Below are 19,686 nucleotides of genomic sequence, written 5' to 3' on the forward strand. Positions count from 1 at the left end.
GTCAGCTGGTACAGTTACAGGACTGCCAGATCCTTCACAAAGATTACATCCTTGGGCTAATACATTTCTATGATACTCTCCTAAGGAAGTAGAGATTCAGGCAGAGATTTTTGTTTAGGGATGTTTATCAGAGCACTATTCACAAAAGCAAAAAATTAGAAATGCTCAAAATGTGTTCTGACGGGGTAATTTTTAAAATATCACACATCTTTATGATTTTTTTCAGATTATTATTAACCATTTCTGAAGAATAATTAGTATCAGAAAAATTGTCACAGTATGTTAAGTGAAAAATAACAATAAAGTACTGTTGCAGGTTTAAAAAAAATTGTTTTTTGTGACAGGGTCTTGCTTTGTCACCCAGGTTGGAGTGCAGTGACGCGATCTCTGCTCACTGCAGCTTTCGCCACTTGGGTTCAAGCGATTCTCCCACCTCAGCCTCCCAAAGGTACTACAGGCGCACATTACCACACCGGGCTAATTTTTTTTTTGTATTTTTAGTAAAGACAGGGTTTCACCATGTTGCCCAGGCTGGTCTCGAACACCTGACCTCAAATGTTCCACCTGCCTCGGTGTCCCACAGTGCTGGGATTATAGGCATGAGCCACCACGCCCAGCCTGTTGCAGTTTTATTTTAGAACTAGAACAGGAAAAAGTATGTTTACCTAGAAAAAAAAAAGAAAGAAATACATCAAAATGTTCAAATTTTAAAATAATATTCTACAACAAATATTTGTAAGTTTTATTAATAGGACAAATGTTTAGTGTGTGAGGACACAAGATCAGGAGCTCTGGACAGATAAGAGACCTTGGTAGGTTCCAGTCTTATCTTCTCCCTCATTAGCTGTCAACCAGCAGAATCTGTGAATGAGTCAGTTCCCTCCTTTATAAAAATCAGAGGGTTCAGGGCTTCTCAAACCTTTTGTCCAAAATACATCCAGAGGCAGAGCAAGTGAACATGTACTCTTAGGGGGAAAGAAGGGGAATAAGTTGAGCAGATTGGCTCAAAGTAACTTGCTGAACAAGTTTTAGCATGAAAATTCATGTAAACTTCCTGTTCTCCAAATTATACTGATGCTAGTTTTAAAAAATTTAAAACTTGAGATATTTATATACCATAATTTACCATTTTATTTTTTTTATTAGAGACAGAGTCTCATTCTTGCCCAGGATGAAGTGCGGTGGTGCAATCTCAGCTCACTGCAACATCCACCTCCCTGGTCAAGCGATTCTCCTGCCTCAACCTCCCGAGTAACTGAGATTATAGGCGCCTCACCATGTCTGGCTAATTTTTGTATTTTTAGTAGAGATGGGGTTTCACCATGTGGGCCAGGCTGGTCTTGAACTCCTGACCTCAAGTGGTCCGCCCACCTCAGCCTCCCAAAGTGCTGGGATTACAGGCGTGAGCTACTGCGCCAGGCCTAAAATTTACCGTTTTAAAGTGTACAAATTTATGTTTTTTAGTATATTCAGGAAGTTCTGCAATCAACTGATGTTAGTTTTTAATACACAAATGTTTACTACGGGCACTCCAAAAAAATGCTCTCATACCTTAACCTTTAAGGTATCTTTTCCTTTAAAACAACTTAACTGGATTAGTTATTATTAATAGTCCTGGTTACTACTAAATTAATGTCCAGTTTCCACTTGTAGTTGATTATACTAAATTCAGTTCTGTTCTGTGTTACATTTTAAAAATTGTCTCGGATCTTCTGCAAGACCATGCTGGGGACAAATGGTTAACTGTACTCAACACTTGCCCTTAACAGACAGTCATTAAAAGATGGGAAGTTATGGTGACTTTAGTCTTAGAGCTGCTGTGTTTCAAATGCAGGTTTTTAATCTAAGTGGAGGAAAATGTGCAGAAAACAGAATACACATATTTTAAAGTAGATATAGCCTGGAATGTGGACAACACATGGATTGAGTTTTGACTCAGTGATATTGAATACTTTTATCTTTGCAGATGTGGATTGTTGATATGCTTATTGGTAGAAAATTTCTCCTTGAAATTTCTAGTTCTGCTTTTTCCAAGTGTATGTGAAAGTAGCCCAAGTTCAGATGAGGTGGTGCTGAGATTTCATGTTTCAAACTCTCAGCTTAAACCAGTGGACCTGAAGTACAGTTACTCTATAATTCAGCTCTGTGAGTCTTGGGTTTTGTTCTTGGCTGTTGTTTATCTGGGTACTGGCCAGTTAAGAGCATGGGGCGGGGCCGTTTGTCCTGAGCTTCCCATTCATTAAGGTCTTCAGATTAGACTTCTGATAGTTTGACAATATATCCAGATACAGTCATGAAAGGCCCTGGCAGTGTGAAATAAATACATTCATTGTATAACTTTAAATGCCACCGTTTTGGTAACTGTTTTGGCATAACAGAGGCCCCTGAAAAAAAAAAAAGTAGAAGTGGTACAGGCTTCCCTCAGTCTGTGAGAGGCCCTGGTAAGGTGTGTTTTCTGCCCCCATCCCCTTTTTTTTTTCTTCAGAATAAAGATGATAAACCATGTAGACCCTTGAAGTTCCTGGTAGTACTCAGTGATTGTTTTCCGGGGCCCTTGTATGGAAATGGGCACCAACATCCTTCAGAGCAGTGGCAGTAATAACTGACATTTTTTAAGCATTGAGCAATGCTCCTGCATATGTGGTTTGGCCTTGGCAGCTCTTTTGATAACATAATAGCCCAAGCTTGAAGCCAGTTCAAGTGAGAGAAAGAACCAATGAATCTGTGATTGCTTTCAACAATAAATGCTAATTTATTACCATTAAGAAGGTAACGTGTAATTGGATTTAAAATGGTCATTTTTGACAACTATTTGCAGACTCCATCATGCAAATAGGCAAAATAATCAGTGTTAACATATATATGGTTTATGTGAATCAGACACATAGAGTAAATACAGATTTGTGGCAGAACTTGTATGTGGGAATCCTGTTGTGTTGAAAAGATCTTGAGGGGGGGTTAAAAAAAGGCCTAAAATGGAAACATCAGATTGTGTGAGAGGGTGTGTGCCTAATGTGATATATTGGGGTTTTTTTTTTTTTTTTTGAGACGGAGTCTTGCTCTGTCGCCTAGGCTGGAGTGCAGTGGCACGATCTCCACTCACTGCAAGCTCCACCTACCGGGTTCATGCCATTCTCCTGCCTCAGCCTCCTGTGTAGCTGGGACTACAGGCGTCTGCCACCGCACCTGGCTAATTTTTGTATTTTTAGTAGAGACGAAGTTTCACCGTGTTAGCCAGGATAGTCTAGATCTCCTGACCTCGTGATCCACCCGTCTCGGCCTCCCAAAGTGCTGGGATTACAGGCGTGAGCCACCGCGCCCGGCCCTAGTGTGATGTATTCTTAACAGCTTACAAAGTGATACACTGTATCACAGTGTATTGAGTTTGTGTTTGATGTTTGTTCTGATGGAAGGAGACGTGAAATGAACTGGGGATTGCTGTCTGTGCTTTATCCTGGTCTGGTGAGTAGGGAAGAAAAATTAGTGTTCCTTATAGCCAATTATGCACACTGGATGAAGTGGCCTTTTTCATAGCATGGTTCTTAAATACTCTTATTTCTGGGTAATCTCATTTCTGGGTATTTAGATGAGCTGGGATAAGAAAAGGCAGAGTACTTGCCTGAAGGTACAAATAATTTTTATGGGGATGTTTTCAAGTCATATTTATATAGACCATTGAAAGAAAGAGCAGGGTTTTTCCTGGGACTCACACCCTTGTGTGTGTTCAATTGCTTGTTAAAGTTATTAAATAACTTGATTGGGGATATATTTAAACTAGCAAAAATGAAATCCTTTTCCCTCCTCCAGACTTTTTATGTAAGGGCTTGTCGCTAGATTTTATAGTACCAGTGGTCTTGGAAACAGAGTCATATTTCTTTAGATTGGTCAGAGTTATTTGTACTTTTCATTGCCTTATGCTGTGAAAAGACATTAGTCATCACTGCATTCTTGAAGTAATCTACTAGTAGAAAAGTCTGCTTTTTTTCATTCAGAGATAGAGAATTGTGAAGTCGCTTATACTTTTCCTTTTCATGTGGCCTTAGGAAACAACATAATTTTATGTAATTTGGGAACAGCTGTTTTTTTATTATACCAAAATTTTTCATACCAATCAGGACTAAGTTGTTAAAATGTCCATTTCAAACTCAGAGTATTGTATAATTCTATAAAAATAGGAGAATGACACATGAAATTTGGCTTATACATTTGTTAAGAATAATTCATTTATCTGTCATAGAACTGTATGGAACAAAGAAGCTGAGATTTTTTCTTTGTTGATGTTGTAGTCCATATGCATTTGGCCTTCCCTGTTTGCGGGTTCCATATCCATGGATTCAACCAACATTGGATAGAAAATATTATATAAAAACCATAAAAACAATACAACCGTAAAAATAATACAAATGACAATACAGTATGACAGCTATTTACATAGCATTTACATTGTATTAGGTATTACAATTTAGATATATTTTTAAGTATATGGAGGATGTGTATAGGTTATATGCAAATATTTACCATTTTATATCAGGGACTTGAGCACCCTTGGGTTTTGGTGTCCAAAGAGGGGAATCCTGGAACCAGTTCCTCGTGGATACCAATGTATGACTGTGCTTTTTGGCTGAATTCTGTTCTAGTGCCAAATAATACCTTAATTTCCTACTTGTATTACTCTACCTACAATATTTGCATCACGCAGATTTTTCTTACGTGAAGGTTTGCCTTCACTTTGAATTCACAACATTTGTATAATAAAATCAAAGTGTGAACATTAAGTTCTTGAGTGAAGTTTACCTGGAACTTAGGGTTGGTCAATTGGAAGATGGCACCAAGATTCAAAATGGGTTCCTTTAATTGAAATAATATTCAGAAATTCGAAATTAGCTTAAAGGGAGAAAAAAATGGGTTTAGTCAAAGCCCAGATGAGATATTTTTAAATTGTGGGCAATAGAAGTGAATTATCCTAGATTTAGGATAGTTGTGAAAATCATGCCCAGCCCTGTTTCTTTATCATGATTGGCTTCCAGAAGTGTGTCATGAGAATGAGTTACTGAATAGAAAACACTTTGTAAATAAAAGATTTATAGAGAACAGGACAGAGGAGAAAGAGAGGATGCCCTCCATTCCCTTGTATTCCTTGTCCTTCATCTGATTGGTATTTGTACTAGTCAGAGTTCCAGAAGGAAACGGATGGCACACTCCAATGTGGGGATTGAGGAGTGGAGTAGGTGTAAGTAACTTGTATGAGCTGGTGCAGTTACCTGGGGCCAAGCAATAGCTGGACAAGGCAGCAGTTGTTGGAACCCAGAGAGCGCAGCGGTATGGAGAGGGCCACCCAGCAGGAGCTGGAACCTCTTGAAGTCAACATAGCACACCCGTGCTTACTGCAGAGGGGAAGCTAGGAGAATAAATGCCCTTTCCTTTTTCTCCTGCTCTCTGGTTTCCTATTGGCTAAACCCAAGCAGAAAGCAGAGTATAACAAAGCTGTGGAAATCCCTATTGGTCAGCCTCCTGGGGGTAGCCAGCAAGATGAGATGGTGGAGAAAGGATCCCTGGGTGTGTTTCTGGCAACAGGAAAATATCTTAGGGTTGATTGTTTGATTTGTTATTTCTTTTCTTTTAATTTCTCCTAATTCACTTATCAGTCACATGTTTGGCCCCTACTTGGAGTCTACATTAGTGTGATATCCAGTGTGTGGACAGTGCCCAGGGACTTGGTGACTAGATCCAAAGAAGTGCCAAATGTTGACTGCTCTTGCCCAAAGGGATTTCGATTAAACACATGCCAGTGTGCTTATACTTCATGTGATACTTTCTCTTTTTTTATGGGGGTAGGGTAGTTATAAGTATATGCAGGTGACCAGGAGGAGAAAAAAGGTCCTGTTGCCTGATATTAACCTCACAAATCAGGATTTCTTCTATTTTTATTGTGAATTAATGATTGTTTACACTTAGGTCCTCAGAGCAAGCCTTTAGCTGTGGGATCGTGATAATAAAGAAGCAATCTGTGGGAGAGTAAAGATACTAGTTTCTGCAAATCATAGGTTGATAACGAGAAACAATTTTGTAGCTTCATTTCTACTAGAGAGATGGTAGGTTTCAGCCACTTTATGCTTTTGTCCACTATTCATGGTTGGAATTATAAAATACTCATTTTAAACTTTCTGAATTAATCCTGTTAAATTGGGGTGATAGCATTCACATTACAGCTGTTAATTTATATTTCTACGAGTTCCAGATCACTTTACTAAAAGTAATAGGAAAATTATTTTAAAGGAATCAGCCACTGCAGGGCTCTATGGCTAGAAATACCTTTCATTGTAACTGTGTGAGGGCTATGTATTTACCAAGACATCTGCAGTCATTTAAGAGGCTTCTATGAAAACTGTAATACTTAATTGAAATTTTGTGATTGTTTATAAAGATAGTAATGAAATCCAACCATCAGAAAAACAAAATGAATTTAGGACAGATGACGTATTACTAGCTTTTATTTTTTTTCTCCCTCATTCCTTCCCTCCCTCTCTTCCTTCTTTCCTTCCTTTCTCTCTCTCTTCCTTTCCTTCCCTTTCTTTGTTTTTCTCAACTTTGTAGTGAGGAAATGGCATTAAGGACACTGGTGATAATGGCCATTCTGTGTTTCATTCTGTTATTCCGTCTTTAATATCCAAATTGGCACTTTTATTTTCTTCACATTTTGGGGGTAAGATAAAGATAGTTACTGTTTTGGAGATCTCAAGGAAATTTGAGAGGGAGTGAGAAACAGGCCCTGAGAAAGGACACATGAAAATGACCACTTACATTTAGAAAAATTAAGTTTTTAGATTTGGATTCATTGTAGAAGAAATACACTGTCATTCTGTGAAGTGATCCCATTTTTCTGTCTTGTCTTCTTCCCAGCGACATACATAGTTCTGTTAGGGGTTACCTTCAGGCTTATGGTAACAGAAAAGTAATATTGAAGGTGTGAAAAAGGAGATAGCACAGAAGGAAAAAAAAGCTAATCACAATAAATTTCTATATAATGTTACTAGTCAAGAATGGGGAGAGGGAAGAAGAACCACCATTGCTTTCCTGAATTAGGTGATTCCTTGGAATAACTCAGTCAACCAGCCCCCTACCAGAAATAAATTCAGGGGATATGTGGTATCTAGAAAAATGATTCTTCTTCTTGCCTTACCAGGATACTGTGTTCTTATGCCTCATTTTAAAATTGGAGAAAATGGGGTGGGTGTTGGGAGGCAAGGCTGGTGTACCCCTTGAGGCTAGGAGTTTACAGCCAGTCCAGTCAACCTAGTGAGAACCTGTCTCTACAGAAATTAAAAAAAAAAAAAAAAAAAAAAGTTAGCTGGGCATGGTAGTGCATGCCTGTAGTTCCAGCAACTTGGGAGGCTGAGGTGGGAGGATCAAGAGACTGAGATGGGATTTCTTTATCTCAGGAGTTCAAGGCTGCAGTAAGCTATGATCACACCACTGCATTCCAGCCTGCGTTACAGAGCAAGACCCTGTGTCTAAAAAAAAAAAAAATAAATAAATAAAAAAAAAAAACAAAATAGGGAACGTATCTAGAAATTTTTAGGCCTTTTTTTCTTACCTCTGTTTGAATACCTTTTGTGTGAGTGCACTGTCATTTCCAGATTCAAATCCTGGCTAATCAACCCAGTGTCCTGGAAGCGTTTCAGATATTCTCTAGGGAACAGAGCTTTATCAGGTTTTACCATGTTCAAAAGATGCTGTTGTTTCTTGCAAGATACATGGTTACAAATGACTATCAAAATTCAGTGCTGAGTGGTTTCCAAAGAGGGGACAGGTTTGGGTTTTTTGTTGTTGTTGTTGGAGGTCATCTGCCTTTGGAGTATATTCTCTCCCTCTAATTTTGCTGAATGTTCACCATAGGTAGTGTTTGCAATTCTAGAATTGCTCCTCTCAGCAGGCCATCTGGGGATGCTAAATCTAAGGCATGGTATTTGGTTTAGTTATCTGAGAGACTGAGATGGCACTGTGGTCTGATGAGCTGCTATTGTTCCTCTTTCAGGGACAGGAGAAAGTGGCAAGAGTACGTTTATCAAGCAGATGAGAATCATCCATGGGTCAGGATACTCTGATGAAGATAAAAGGGGCTTCACCAAGCTGGTGTATCAGAACATCTTCACGGCCATGCAGGCCATGATCAGAGCCATGGACACACTCAAGATCCCATACAAGTATGAGCACAATAAGGTAGGTGTGACTCTTCATCGGAGCAGTTGGCTGAATGGTCCAGGTGTTCACAAAAGTGTGACAACACGGGTAGCCTCTTCACATGTCTGGAGTGCATGGGGGGATTTGGAAATATACATTTTCCGTCCCATCATCAATGAGACTTTTAATAGATAATAAGTTTTTGATAAATGTCTTTTTCTTAAACCTCTAGAGTTATACCTATAAAAAACGGATTTTTATTTTTAGTGATATCAATGAAAGGCATATTTGGATGTTCAGCAATAAATATTTTCAGGTTTAAAATTTGGGGAAGCACATTATGTTAAGGAGACGGTTTGTTAAGTATCATAAATTGGCCAGAGTCAGGGATTTCAAAGAGGTGGTGGTGGCCTTGCTTTTCAACAAATTGAAAAAAGAATGAAAACAACTTAAAACCATTCAGTCTGGTTTAATTTTGAATTTTGTGATTTTCTTTCAGTAGTACCACAGGCTTCATTTGATTTCAAAATAGGCCCGTCGATCACTTCCAATAACCTTTCCAACACATTTCCCTGCCATTGTGTTAAAGTAGCAGAAACTTCTAAAACCACTTGAAAAAGGATTGGGGGAAAAACCCCTCAAAGTTTAGCTTTTTAGAAAATAAGCACACTTCCAGTATCCTCTAGCATTATTTCTTGGTTGAAGTAAAATACCATCCCCCTTCTCCCCCACATGAAAATAAATGCTATACTTGCTCATCCTCTAAATATTAAAGAGATGTAATACCAAACAAGATTGGTATATCTGAGGGTTGCCCATGTTTGAATTTATGCTGCAGTTGTCCTGCATAAAGCTCGTAGGCAGGACCTGGACCTGCACCCAGGGTGTGACTGTCTGTGCTGAGGCCCCCAGCCCGAGGGAAGGGATATCTATTTGGAATTTGTTAGAAATGTCTTTGTTGTCTTCAAAAGACTTTGTTGCCTTCCTGTTAATCAATACATCCCCCATAGATGCAATCTTGGCTCCTCCGGGATTTTAGGTATGCTGATCCTGTAAGTAAGCCTTGCCTTTTGTTGATAAAACCCTGCATTTATACCTATAATTATTTTAGAGCTTTCAATAAGAAATTTTCATTCTCTCAGTACCTTTGATAAATCTACTGTAAAGGATGTTTCCATTTACCAAGATCAGTAGGCAATAGCAAGAAGTTGGGATGTCCAGTGGGACTCATAGATTTAACTCAAAATGAACCCACAGCTAAAATAAGGCAATTCTGTATACCTTTGCCTCTGTTACCACCCAAAGGTTTCTATAATAAAATACCAAATCATCTTAAAATCAGGCATTTGTTTTTCGTAGATGGTTCCTTGAAATTAACACTGGTTTCTTACCTAACTGATACTTTCATACCTGGTTTTCCAGTGGCAACAGGAATCTTTCCACAAATAACAAAGAGAACTACCACAAATAATTCCTCCTGCTTTTATTTTCAAGAGTGAAAAAGAACTGGGCAAGTTTTTGAGCCCAGGAACATGGTAATTGAGCCAGAGTAAGCTGCATGGATATATCTAAGTAGTCCGAATTTGAGAGAATCAGGGTTCTCCCTGCCCCAAGAAATCTCAGTGGTTTCTGAAATCGTTAGCATGCTTGTTTCCTTGTAGTTGTCATTGTGTTGATTTTGTTTGTTGTTTATTTTTTTAATACCAGCGAGTTTTCCAGTTTACAGTCAGTTGGTAATATAATGATCTGATGAATTCTGCCTTACTTACCGTATGTGTGCTATTGTTTTTTGTATATACACACCATACTGCCAGTTTACACGCTAAAATATAATCTCCCTGAATTTTATCCCCCAAAATCTTATTTCTTAGATGTTCCAGAAGAATCCTTTAGGACCTTGCCCTGTTGGTAGATTTTCATATGAAGATCATTTATTATACAATCATGTAGATGTTAAAGATGGGGTGGAATTTATGCTTTATTCACGTAACACATTGAAGAATATTTAACACTGTGTGTTATTTGAACTTTTCATGTCAAATTTTTTTTTTTTTTTGGAGACGGAGTCTCGCTCTGTCATCAGGCTGGAGTGCAGTGTCGCGATCTCAGCTCACTGCAACCTCTGCCTCTCAGGTTCAAGCGATTCTCCTGCCTCAGCCTCCCAAGTAGCTGGGACTACAGACGCGCACCACCACACCCGGCTAATTTTTGTATTTTTAGTAGAAACTGGGTTTCACCATATTGACCAGGATGGTCTTGATCTCTTGACCTCGTGATCTGCCCGCCTCGGCCTCCTAAAGTGTTGGGATTGCAGGCATGAGCCACCGCGCCCGGCCTCATGTCAGTTCTAATTGAGTAGACATTACTGTGTTGAATACTATTCAGTTATAAATTGACATCATAAAAAGTTACAATATATGAGTTTTCCTTGGATACCATAATTATCCTCAGAAATCCTCCTACATATCATGACTTTAGTGTATGATGACCTCCCAGTTTCCCATGTTTAACCTCCTTTCATTCATAATACAAATGATTTTCACCTTTGTTTCTTTTTCTCTATATCATATACATGTTCTAAAGCATCACTCTCCCCTTGTTTCATCCATTAACTTTCGGAACTCTGCCCACTCCTTGCCTTTGTTTATGCTTGTTGAGGACATCATGTCTACTCCTTCCTGTTCAGCACAGCGACCTCTTCTTCCTAGAGTTCTCTAATCACCTGCCAACCCCTCAGAGTGCTAAGTAATTCTACCTTTCTTTAGCATATCCATAGTGAAGTATTTGTAATTGCCTAGCTTGTATTGATTATGGTGACTTGGGTGTTGATCTTATTTTCATCACTAGATTCTGAGCTCCTTGAAAGTCAGTCTTCATCAGTTCTATCTTTGCATTCTTCATTGTCCCTGGCATTATATCTTGTACATAGTAGGTGCTCAAAAAACACTTCTTTTTGAATAGGTAAATTATTTGTGGCCAGGTATGGTGACTCATGCCTGTAATCCTAGCACTTTTGGAGGCTAAGGTGGGCGGATCACCTGAGTGAGGTCAGGAGTTAGAGACCAGCCTGGCTAACATGGTAACTCCGTCTCTACTAAAAGTACAAAAATTAGCCAGGCATTTTGGCACATGCCTGTAATCCCAGCTGCTTGGGAGGCTGAGGCAGGAGAATTGCTTGAACCCTGGAGGCGGAGGTTGCAGTGAGCTGAGATCATGCCACTACACTGCAGCCTGGGCAACAGAGCAAGACTCCATCTCAAAAAAAAAAAGATTATTTGTGAGCTTAACAATTGAGAGTCTTCTCGTCTGCCCCAACGTTGTCAAATGATTATTCAAATCAACAAATAACTCTTGATATCTCTATGCATAAGGGAATAAAAGCTATATACTGTCAGGGATGCAGAAAAGTTCCATCAGGGCTGGACAGAAATTTATAATCCAGAAAGGGAGAAGGGCAGATCTGAGGGAGGGGCACATTGGGTAGAAGGAATGGCTATAGTAAATGATCAGAAAGGATTAGCATGCAATATAGATATCTGCCAATTTAGCTTGAGTGGAATTCTTATAGAGGAGGACTAGAAAATGGTTTAGGATGCTTCATGAACGATTTTGCATCTGGGCTAAATTTGGATTTTATTTTCTGTGTTTATTATCTTAATAATAATATTTTATGTTTTGGTTAGCATTTTCTGTAGAAATTTCTGGTTACAAAGGTATATTATAATTTATAAATAGTCTAAGGAATTTGGTATATATTTGATTAACAGTTACATGGAGGTATCACATTCTGATTTATATTATTGTGACACTAAAGATATAAAATAACTATTTTGGAAATTTGGCTTTAAAACAACCATTTGATTTTTTAGTAAAGCTTCTCTGCACCCACCATCACGTTGGCCATAATCTATAGTAGCATAAATGAAGATACTTTCTAATATTGTCCAGCATAACTTTGTACTTGGCTTTTGAGCCCCTGTATTTTATAAAGCAAAACATGGCCTACACGTTATATGAGCTCTTCTGAACTGGGGAAGTGTTCAGTTTTGTTTGCTGTGAAATTGGTTCTGACTTTAGAAATGCCACCCCAGAGTAACTGAGGTTTCATTTGCTCCTGCTTCCTTGTTATTGCTTGAACCGATAGTCCTGCCTGGTTAGCTGGCCGGAGGGTGCTGTGGTCAGGGGGAGTCCAATCACAGTCTCTGGACAAAATGGTGTGACATTTCATGCCCTTTGTCAACAGATTGCAGAATTAGTAAGGAGCTTGTAATTGCACATTTTACCAAAAGAAATATGAATTCTTTCCTGAGTGTGTATCGATTGTCCTGTTCTTGTACTTTTTTTTGCCAAACAAGCACTGTTTATAGGTGTGCTGCTTCTGAATAGTCTGTGAACTAGGGTTTTTTTATTCCTAAATATTATTTTGCATTTTCCCTGAACACAAATATTGATAACTAGTGATAAAAAGGGATTAAGTATTTGTCATTCAGTCAAATCAAAAGCCATATTTAAGGCTCCACTAGTTGCAGGGCATTTGACTGAGATAATGCTGTCATTTCTTAGTTTCCAAAAGAAATAATTTTTATCCCTGTTATTTTATGGCTTCCTTTTTTTTTTTTTAAGTTTATTGTTTGAAAACTTTTACTTTAGGTTCAGGGGCACATGTGCAGGTTTGTTAAATAGGTAAACTTGTGTCACGGGGGTTTGTTGTACAGAATATTTTGTTACCCAGGTACTAAGTCTAGTACTCAATAGTTATTTTTTCTTCTTCCCTGCAACTGCCTTCCACCCTCTTTATACCGATGTGCTTTTCTGATGAATGTTTGCTTTGGTATTGAAATCAGCTCTTAATTAAAAAGGAAAGGACATAAAGTGCCTGTGTTTATGTGGCTAAGGAACTGTCCTGAGTTACAGCTGAGGGAGTGGATCTCAGGGTTTGGAATCCCTCACTTTTTACTGTCTGCACCTGGCAGTTGGGGTTCTTCCTGTGTTGCCTGTTACTAGTTATTTCACATTTGTTTACCTTATTTTCTCAATCAGATTGAAAATTATCTTACAGTAAGCAAGCTTCTTCCTTTATAATTCTTTATCTCCTCCATAATATGCCAGACATGTTGTAGAAGCTTTTGTTTATTGAGTGAATTACTCCAGATAGTGGATCATAGTATCCTTTGATAGTTGGCTTATAATCTCTGTGAACTGTGAAATAAGGGTGGTATTGTGGCAATTTGGAAGTATTGATAGGCCATTGCTCCCTTTGCCAGTCCTGGGGAAGAGAAAAGAATCTGATACAATGTTTCTTCATGTAGTGAATTTTAAGACAGTTGTCCAGGAGAACTCAGCCTCACCTTTGGTGAATGTTGAGTGGACAGTTGCACCTTTTTTTCCGTAAACTAGTTTTTCCTTTTAGACTTGAAAGTCCTGATAACCAGGGCTCATTTAGCACCTCAGCTGCAGCTGTCTCTGACTAAAGAGCCAGGCGTTTTGAGGCCTGACACCTGTGTTTCTCTTTCGCCTAGCATGGAGAGGATATAAGAAGATGTATTGCTACAGTGCCTTTTGTCCTCTCTGAGCAATTCTGAGAAAGAACTTGTCACAGGAAAGTACCTCGTTAAACACATTCGGCACTTTCTGAATTTTCTGTACTTCTTGAATAGTCCAGTGTCCCAGAAGCCATTTTTCATTTTTCTGAAGAAAAACGTAGCCAAGATTCTGGAGAACTTGCCAACTTATTGTTGCCCTTGATCAAGGAATAAAACATTAGTACTTTGTTCAACATGAGTGAATTTTCTTAGCTTACAAAATGCCAATAGACTGATTTCATTTTAATATTTCCTGCCTATGTAATAGATACATAATAGAGGCAGAATTAATAAATACATATTCTTATCTACCCCTCTGAAGAGCTATATCAGTTAAGGTTCTCTGCTTGCAAGCAACAGAAACCAACACTGGCTAACTTAAGTAGAAAATGAATTTATCTGAAAATGGACTCACTGGGAGAAAGGAGTAGGCTCAGGGAACTCATCTGTGAAATGGATGAATTCTGACCATTTCCAATCTTTGGTCGCCCACCCAAGATTCAGATTTCTGGGAAAAAGTGCTGATTTGGAGCAGCCTGGATTCTGTGCTAACTCTTTAGACAGGGGAAGGCTCAACAATATGATTGACAGCCCCTGAGGGAAATCTCGGTACAGTTGGTGGAAGAAGGGGAATGATGGTGGCACAAATTACAAATCTTCACTGAAAAAATACACAGCTTGAAAAATCAAGGCCGGGTGTGGTGGCTCAAGCCTGTAATCCCAGCACTTTGGGAGGCCGAGATGGGCGGATCACGAGGTCAGGAGATCGAGACCATCCTGGCTAACACAATGAAACCCCGTCTCTACTAAAAAATACAAAAAACTAGCCGGGCGTGGTGGCGGACGCCTGTAGTCCCAGCTACTCGGGAGGCTGAGGCAGGAGAATGGTATGAACCTGAGAGAGGGGGAGCTTGCAGTGAGCTGAGATCCAGCCGCTGCACTCCAGCCTGGGTGACAGAGCAAGACTCCGTCTCAAAAAAAAAAAAAAAAAAAAAAATCAAATGACACATGAATTCTCCATAGAAACAAGCCCTCTGATTTTACTTAGCATTTGCTAAGTCTTTGCTAAAATAAATACTCTGGAGTGGAAAGAAGTAAAGGGGTTAGTGACTTAGTTATATATGAAGTAGCTAGCTGAATTTGACCCTAAGGATTGAATATAATAACCTTGAGATTATCCCATTTCCCCCTCAGCCTCAATTGTTTTAACTCTCTAAGCCTTGAATTTCTCCATCTGTAGAATGGAACAAATAATAATAGGATTATTTCAAGGGTTAAATAGATAATGTATGTGAAAATGTCTCATAAATGATTTTTGAAAGTTTGGAAGTTATAAAAGGAATTGTCATTGTGTAGAGAATGAATACTACTAACCTTCCATCTTTTTAAAGAATAAAACAAAAAAACAATGTGACCAGATTTAGGAGGTATTTAAGGAAAACCTCAGAGTCACTTCAGAGTGACAGTCATTGAAATGGGATACCAAAAGAGGTACAGAAATCTCCTTTTCTGACTGTGTTCAAAATAGAATATATTTTTAACATGTGAATTTCTTTAAAGCACTTTTGCTAAAATAAAGCTAGGAATGTAGTAGACAACCTCTAAAATTCTTCTCAACACTTTTTCTTCATGTTGATTTTCTAATTCTAAATCTCTAAAAAAGAGATGAAGCTGTTATTAAAATTATTTTCTTATATTTTGAAACTTCTGCCTTTCTTGAAATTTGTCCCCTTCTATAGCACCTATGAAAAATTTTTAAAAAGACAATAAACAACAGATTTGCTTTGACGGTGGTCTCCAGCCCAATAGAGATTTTTTTCTTTGTATCTAAATCCCATACGTGATTGCGTGATTGCAATGATTACATCTACGTTGATTTTTTTTTAAGTGTTCAAAAGGTCAGTATCAGATTTCTTTTTTTTCCCAGTGTTTAGACATTCAATATCAAATGAAGGTTTTTGTGGGTGACAGTGATTTTAATTGGATTGTTGGCCACAGGGTACCAAAACAGCGTGTGTTTTTTCATAGGGAAACTTTCTACTCCTGCTTCTGTGAATCTTTGAGAGTTTTCTCATCTTTTTTTTTTTTTTTTTTTTGGAGATGGAATTTTGCTCATGTTGCGCAGGCTGGAGTGCAATGGCGCGATCCTGGCTCACTGCAACCTCCATCTCCTGGGTTCAAGCGATTCTCCTGCCTCAGCCTCCCAAGTAGCTGGGATTACAGGCATGCACCACCACGCCCATCTAATTTTTTGTATTTTTGATAGAGACGGGGTTTCTTCGTGTTGGTCAGGCTGATCTCGAACTCCCGACCTCAGGTGATCCACCTGCCTCAGCCTCCCAAAGTGCTGGGATTACAGGGGTGATCCACTACGCCTGGCCTCTTGGCTTTTTAATAGTCTAAAAGAATCTATGGACTTTTCATGGCCAGTTTGATGAGTCAGCCACCTCTTTTTCTAAGATTGGTTTACTGCTTTCTCCCTTCTCTCCAGGACTCTTGGGAGTTGAATCACCATGGAGTCTCTGGTAACTATATCAACTTTCAAAATCCCTTTCAATAATTTCTTTTCTCTTTTAATATCTTGCAGATACTTCCTAGCCACATTTTCTTCTCCTCACTTTATCTTTGCAGTTCTTTATTTATTTTATACCCATGATGGCCATGTAAAAATAGCAGATGAATATGAGATTTTAAAATTATTTGTTTTCTTGGCTAAAATTAATCCGTAATACCAAGGCATGCCATATTGCCTGTCTAGGATGTACCTCTAAGTTCATTTTCATCAGAGGAGGACTCTGAAACAAAAGAAGACTTCAGCAGTAGACTGAGACTGATTTTTAAAAATTTTTTGGTAATAAAAAGATTTCAGAAAAATACAGAAGAGTTGCACACATCATCAGTATTGAGTCTCGTGTGTTTTTCCGTTGTCAATACATGTGTATCTAGATTTTTTGTTCTGGATCGATATAACCATAACCTCAGAAGACTCCTCACGCTCCCTTCCAGTCAATACTCCCAAGTTCCGAAGGATGACCACTATCCTGACTTCTAGTAACATAGATTAGTTTTGTTAGTGTTTGATCTTGGTATGAATGGAGTCATACAAAATATATATTCCTTTGTCTCTGGTTTATTTTACTCAACATTGTGTTTGTGGAATTCACCCACATGGTTAACTTGTAATTCCTTTATTCTCATTGCTATGTAATAGCAATGCCTCACAGAACTTTCTATGGTGATTAAAATGCTTTCTGTCTCTTCTGTCCAATACAGTAGCCACTAGCTACATTTGACTGTTGAGTTGTGAAATGTGCCTAGTATAACTGAGGAACTGAATTTTTACTTTTATTTAATCTTATTAATTTACATTTAAATTTACATGTGACCAGCAGCTACTGTACTGGACAGTACAGTTGTATGACATTTCATTTTATAAATATACTGTAATTTGTTATATATATATAATTATATCCTATTATAAATTTGGGCATTTCTGGCTGATAAAAATACTGCAAATATAAACATTCCTGTAGCTGTCTTTGGTGAACATAAGTATGCATTTCTTTGGAGTATGTATCTAGCATTTGGAATTCCTGAGTCAGAAAGTATGCATATAATCAGTTTTAGTACGTAGATACTGCCAAAGAGTTTTCCAGAGTGATAGTACCAGTTTACATTCCCACAAGCTGTGAGAGTTCCAGTTGCTCCACATCCTTGACAACAACATTTGATATTATTCTTTTTGTTTTAGTTATTCTCATGGCCGGTATTACTAGTTTTGGTTTGTTTTTGAGACTGGGTGTCAGCTATGTTGCCCAGGCTGGTTGAGAACTCCTGGGCTCAAGCAGTCCTCCCACCACAGCTGGGATTACAGGGGTGTACCACCTCACTCAGTAGTCTTTTTAATTTAGCTATTCTGATGGCTGGATAGTGGTATCACATTGTTGTTTGAATTTGCATTTCTTTGATAACTAAGTGTCCTGAGCATTTTTTTTATATGTTTACTGACTGTTTGGTTATCTCTTATAAAATACATTAATTTTTTACCCTTTTTCCATTGGCTTGTCTGATTTCTCATCATTGTTTTGTAGGAGTTTCTTTTATATTAAGGATATACATCTTTGTTGAGTAAATGGATTACAAATGTCTATTTTGTAGCTTTTTATTTTCTTAATGGTTCTTTCAGTGAAAGTTCTCAATGGTAAGATTGCCCAGTTTATAATTTTTTCCTCTTCTAATAATTACTTTTTTGTGTCCTTTTAAAGTAATCTTTGTCTACTTAAGGTCATGTAGATAATTTGCTGGATTTTCTTCTAAGTTTTTTATTGTTTTACATTTTACATTCAGATCTAAAATCCATTTCAGGTGGATTATAGAGTATGGTATGAGGTAAAGGTCAAGTTTTTATGTTTTTTATCTGAATATCTAACCCAATTCATTTATTGAAATGACCAACCTTTACCCACGGCAGTATGGTGTCACCTTTGTCACAAATCGAGTGAACGTATATGTATGAGTTTGTTTCTGGACTCTCCATTCTGTTCCATTGATCTATTTTGTTGTTGTTGTTGTTGTTGTTGTTGTTGTTGTTTTTTGAGACGGAGTCTCGCTCTGTCACCCAGGCTGGAGTGCAGCGGCCGGATCTCAGCTCACTGCAAGCTCCGCCTCCCAGATTCACGCCATTCTCCTGTCTCAGCCTCCCGGGTAGCTGGGACTACAGGTGCCGCCACGTCACCCGGCTAGTTTTTTGTAGTTTTTAGTAGAGACGGGGTTTCACCGTGTTAGCCAGGATGGTCTCGATCTCCTGACCTCGTGATCCGCCCGTCTCGGCCCCCCAAAGTGCTGGGATTACAGGCTTGAGCCACAGTGCCCGGCCTCTATTTTGTATATCTTTGTGCCACTACTCTATTAATGTGCTCTATTAATGACTAAGCTTTGCAATGTTTTAATATTGGGCAGCAGTAGAAGTCACTCAGCATTGTTTTCCTTCTTTGGGATTGCGCAAAAGCTGAATTTATTCCTGTGTTCTTTTAAGGAAGAGCACTTTTTTTAACTGGCAGGTAGATTTCCTAGGGTTAATCCAAATGTATTAATTGTTCTCTCTAATGCAAACATCTTCCTTTTTCTTGAGGCCTCAGTTTATTTCCTTATCCAGACTGTGTTAGCTGCATAGCTCAGTAAAAGGACTTTCATTTCTCCTGGTTCGATAATATAGTTTTCTTTCTTAGATCAGTGTCCTTATTTATGAAGGGTGATGGTGGCTTCATTATTATTCAGTGATATTCTTTCTCACTTTAAGCATTTCCTCTAACAAGAGTTGGAACTGGACACTGAGTGCAATGGAGTTATACAAATTCCCCTTCCACTAATCACTTTTTGGGCCAGCATGGCTCTACAGCACCAGATTTTGCATCAGAATCCCTTCAAGTTTCCTGTCTTCACCATCTGTAGCATTTAGATTGAAAAGGTTTACCTGGGTTTTCTTTTTTTGTATTTTGTGATCTCAAGCTATTGGAAGTAGACCAATTCGTTTGGCTCAGTATGAGTGCTAAAGTTACAATTAGAAGGTAATGAAAACTGATTTTGCCATTTTATTTGCTATAGTATTTTAATCCTGGTATGTAAAATTGTTATTCATTTGTGCCTAATGCTGATAATGGGAAGCAGCTCACTGTGGTAAAAGAAGGGGCATTAAGCACAGGTACAACTGTAAACATATGTATCCACATACACACGTGTATACACGCACTCACGAATGCCAGCAATGACCTTTGGACACTACATTGTATCTATCTCTAGGAATAAAACTGATGGAAGTCCAGCATTATCTGTAAATTGTACACATGCAGTGACTGTCTTTGCATAATGTTCCCCCAGCTTATGCTTGGTGGCTTATCTGCATTGTTATTCATCTCATCTCAAA

General features: G+C 38.4%; 1 protein-coding gene across 1 annotated transcript in view; it reads left to right on the top strand.

The window, feature by feature from the left end:
• Positions 1 to 19,686, top strand: part of GNAQ (G protein subunit alpha q) — a 327,817-nt gene that overhangs the window by 109,449 nt on the left and 198,682 nt on the right. The window contains exon 2 of the mRNA XM_030919268.1: positions 8,036 to 8,220. Within this exon, the coding sequence (XP_030775128.1) occupies positions 8,036 to 8,220 (185 nt within the window). The remainder of the gene's footprint in view (positions 1 to 8,035; positions 8,221 to 19,686) is intronic.

Source organism: Rhinopithecus roxellana, chromosome 16, assembly GCF_007565055.1.
Source record: "Rhinopithecus roxellana isolate Shanxi Qingling chromosome 16, ASM756505v1, whole genome shotgun sequence".
In the NCBI taxonomy this organism is placed as follows: Eukaryota; Metazoa; Chordata; class Mammalia; order Primates; family Cercopithecidae; genus Rhinopithecus; species Rhinopithecus roxellana.